Genomic DNA, 4,489 nt, shown 5'->3' on the forward strand with positions numbered 1-4,489 from the left:
GTTAAAGATAGTATTACTGATAGCAGTACAATTTGCACAATGCCTGTTTTGTTTAGTTTTCTTGGAAAAAGTTATTAAAAACAAGTTCTTGTCTAAATTAAGGTGAATTCATGGTTCCTTTATCCACATAATGTAACTGGTAGTGTTTATGATAAAAAATAATAATTATGTGATCGGTATCGGTGATCGGCCCTCATGGGTGATCGGAATCGGTATCGGCAGGAAAAACCCTGATCGGCACATCTCTAGTTGGTACAAACATCCTTCTAAAACCGCCATCTTGWTTTTAGAGAGGAGAGTTTTTCCCCGTTCTAAACTTCCCAGCCTGCCTCCAATATTCTGWGTTTTTATGTYATTTTTCTAGTGATGCTGGATAATCCTGATTTAGTTTTTTCCTCCCTCTGCAGGATGAAGACTCGCGGCGCGACTACGACTACATGCTGGACCATCCTGAGGAATACTACCAGCACTACTACGCCTACTACCGCCGCCGCCTCGCCCCCAAGGTCGACGTCAGGATCGTCATCCTGGTCACCATCTGCGCCATCTCTGCCATCCAGGTAGGAGCGCCGCGTTCAAAGACCCGGTTCTGGTTCTGGTATTGCATTTTGTTTTCATGAGGACTTTTATCATTTACTCATATAATTTATTTATTAATAAATAACAAAAATATGTATTAGTTTTGATTTCTTGGGGACATTTATTGTTTGCTTATTAATAATGAATACATTTATTTTGCATTAATAAATAACTATTTATTAGTAAATAAATGTTTATTTTTAAGTATTAATAAAATATATTAATAAATGAGTTTTTATGTTATTTGCATATTTATTATTCACTTATTTCATTTATTTAGCAAAATATTATTTACTACTTTATTTATAAATATTATTATTAATAAATATTCATTACTCTGTTAAATTAGAATAAAGGAAATGACATTAATGCGGGTGACAGCACCCCCTGCTGGCTGGAGTTTGTCATTAAAAACATGTTAAACACAAATCTAGATTTAGAATCTATTCCAATAGATCTGTGGGTCTGAAGCGTTCTGGTTCTGGATGCGAAACGTTTCCTCCAGCCTCTTCCAGGCCCAGGATAACCAGTACAACTGGTATAACCAGCATAACCAGTACAAGCAGTGTAACCAGTGTCTGCTCTCCAGTACGTCAGCTGGTGCAGCAGCTACAACAAGGCCATCAACTACCTGGTGACCGTCCCAAAGTACCGCATCCAGGCCATGGAGATCGCCAAGCAGCAGGGCCTGCTCAGCCGCACCAAGGAGAAGGGCAAGAACCGGCGCTCCAAGGAGGAGATCCGCGAGCAGGAAGAGGAAGTGATCCGTGACATCATCAAGAACAAGATCGACATCAAGGGCGGCTACCAGAAGCCGAGCCTGTCGGACATCCTGCTGTGCCAGATGGCGCTGTTCCCCTTCTACCTGAGCCGCTACGTGGCCTGGTACGCCCGCTGGGTGTACCGCTTCACCGTCTGCCGGGAGGAGTACGGCGAGGAGGAGAAGCTCTACCTCATCAGGTCAGTGGCGCCGGCCCRCGCCGCTCGGTTCTGGCYGAGGTTCTGACGGCCCGRTTCTGCTCTCATCAGGAGGAACATGAAGCTGCCGCAGGCGCAGTTCGACAGTCTGGAGGAAAACACCAAGCAGACGTTCCTGGAGAAGCAGCTGTGGCTCCGAGAAAACTACGAGGTACGAGGCCCCTTTAAGAAACTCTGGGCCAATCAGAGGCCACTTCCTGTTTCTGAAAGTTTAAAAATACTAAAAAAAGATACTTTCACTCCAAACCGCTAACATATAACATCTGATTCAAAATCTAAATATTTTATATTTTATTTACAAGATTAAAACAATAAAATTAGAAGAATAACGTTATTAATAAATAACGAGGATAAACTCGAATAAATTCAATAAAATCACATAAATACAGGAATAAAGTCGTTATATGAGAATAAATTTGAAACTGAGAACAAAGTCATGTTATGAAAATAAAGTTATAAAATAAAGTTAAAATAATACAGGAATAACATTAGAATCATAAAATAAAATCATAAAAATATAAAAATAAACTTGTAATAACAGGAGAATAAAGTTATGAGAATAAAGTCATAAGAGAAAAAAGTCTTGTTTCAAAATAATATTACTTTTAGTAATTTATTCTAGTCATTTTACAACTTTATTGTTGTATTATTACAATGAGAATAATTATTAAAATACAAGAATAAAGTTGTTCTGTACGTTTAAATTCTCATTATTTCTACTTTATTGTTTAACATTTTTTCGTAACTTTACGACTTTATTYACGTTACTCTGCTGTAATGATCAAAGTTTCTGTTTTTCTATTTTTATTTTTTGCATTATCAGAGCCTGGTTCTAACACTGCACTGTAATTATCWGACTTTCTGTTTTTATGCATTTCTTATTATCWGCTCCTGGTTTTAATCTCCTTCCTGTTATCCAGCCTCTGAGTCTCTCCTGCTCTCCTTCCAGGCCTACAGGAAGGAGCGCGAGGAGGAGATGAAGGCGAAGCTGGCGACCGACCCGAAGATGAAGCGGTACCGCCGCTGGATGAAGAACGAAGGCCCGGGCCGGCTGACCTTCCCAGAAGACTGAGGGCGGCGCCGCCCATCCAGAACCAAAACACCTGCCTCAGCGCCGGCTCAACGCCCGACCCGGTCCGACCCGATCCGGCCCGGCGCCGGCGSACTCCAGCCCGGCTGTTTGCAGCCGTCGCTACAGATATTTTCCTACAGACGCGCCTCAGACTGACTGAAGTTTGACGTATTTCTGTAATCCAACATTTTTACCCCATTAAAAGAAGCAGATCAAGTCTATATTTAAGATTAAACGACGTTTGTGATGATTGTGTTATTTCCTCCACATTTCAGCCTTTTAAGCCTGAAACATAAATATAAGTGTCCTTTAAAAAGGCAGCAACAAATAACCTCCTGCTGCTGGTGAAGCCGTTAAAGACRTGAATGTTTTTCTGTGGTGCCTGCAGTACCGCAGCGTTCCTCCGGGGGCGATGGCGAGTCGCTGCGGCGGCTGTGCTGCTTTCTGTTCGCCATTGTTTAACGGCTATGCAATGTGATGGTTAACGCGACAAAGTGGCCAAAGTTTAGAAGGAGCGAAACGTTTTTAGGAAACGGTTGAATAAAGATGGTTTCGGTGTTTTAAAGCACCAACAGAAGTTCTGGTGTAGAAAATGGATCCGTTTTCACTGGGATCTGGTCTGATTGGGCTGATTACAAACAGAAATAAAAAGTTTACAATGACATGGTAATAAACTGTATTTATTCAGATTAGCTGAATATGTAAATCCAGATCAAGACATTGTTTATAAGAACTGTTGGGTCGTTTTATATCAACATTGTTCCTATAAATCCTGTTTATCTGTTGGATTAAAAATAAAATCAGATTTTTTTTCATACCAGATCCAGCTTCCATTTCTAATGGGTCTTTCCCCTGGATGTCTTTCTTTTTAAAAAGGGGAATTAATTACAGAAAATAATTTATTGTATGTTTGATACTTTTTAGGGATAAAAAGTGAAGAACAGAAAATTTGCAAAAGTCAAAAATGTTCAACTTTTGAAAGCTTTTTTTCTTGAAATTTTCTGAGATACTTTTTTTCCCCTTCTATCTATAATGGCTGTAATATTTTCTATCATTTTTTTTTAGAAAAGTAAGTGAGAAGAAACATTAAAATGGGAAAAACATGGAGAAAAGTTTGTCTGTTTATTTCAGTTTGGGAATTTATCTAACATTTATAAGTCGTGCTGTTTTCTGATGTCGTACGATGGCACATCAGGCCTATTGTAGACAGTAAAACGGAGCAAATTTGTAAAAAGTACAGTCAATTTTGAGATTAATATCCAAAATTTTAACATTTCTGAGATGATTCTCGAGAGTTTTTTACCTACTTTTCAGACTCAGAAATTTCCTAAATTTCTGAAGATAATCTAAAGGTTTTTGAGGTTTTTCTTGGAACAACTGGATTTTTCTACACAATTTCTAAAAGAAAATAAAAACTTCTAAACAATCCTGATTTCTGATTTTTTTTTCTAAAAAAATTTCAAACTTTTATTGCTCAGAAACTTTCAAGTTATTTCCAGAAAATCTGAGATTAATCTCAAAATTTCAGTCGTTTCCTTCACAAATTTTGTAGATTTGACTTTATAGCTCAGAAATTTTTTCTAGAATTTTTCTGAGATTAATCTTGATTTTAAATTTTTTTTTTTATGGAAAATTTCTTCATTTTATACAAAACGCCGCCATAGATTTGGTTTAGTTGCTGAATCTTGCACCAAAAAGAGTTTTGGATCCAGGAGGAATGTGACATGTTACAGTTTTATAACTAAATAAACTTGAATAAAAAAGTGAATTCATGAAGTCTGCTGCTGATTAAAACGTTGATGTAACTTAAACTAATCGTTTCTTCTGAGGAAAAACAGAAATGATGCAATAAGATCAGAT

General features: G+C 37.8%; 1 protein-coding gene across 1 annotated transcript; it reads left to right on the top strand.

Annotated features, from left to right (window-relative positions):
- Positions 1 to 383: 383 nt before the first annotated feature.
- Positions 384 to 3,444, top strand: dnajc25 (DnaJ (Hsp40) homolog, subfamily C, member 25; the record flags this gene model as incomplete). Its single annotated transcript, XM_017307726.1, has 4 exons — positions 384 to 560; positions 1,169 to 1,539; positions 1,609 to 1,708; positions 2,507 to 3,444. Coding segments are annotated over 4 exons (771 nt in total), but the record flags the coding sequence as incomplete, so codon positions are not given.
- Positions 3,445 to 4,489: the final 1,045 nt, after the last annotated feature.

Source organism: Poecilia reticulata, linkage group LG12 (assembly GCF_000633615.1).
Source record: "Poecilia reticulata strain Guanapo linkage group LG12, Guppy_female_1.0+MT, whole genome shotgun sequence".
In the NCBI taxonomy this organism is placed as follows: domain Eukaryota; kingdom Metazoa; phylum Chordata; class Actinopteri; order Cyprinodontiformes; family Poeciliidae; genus Poecilia; species Poecilia reticulata.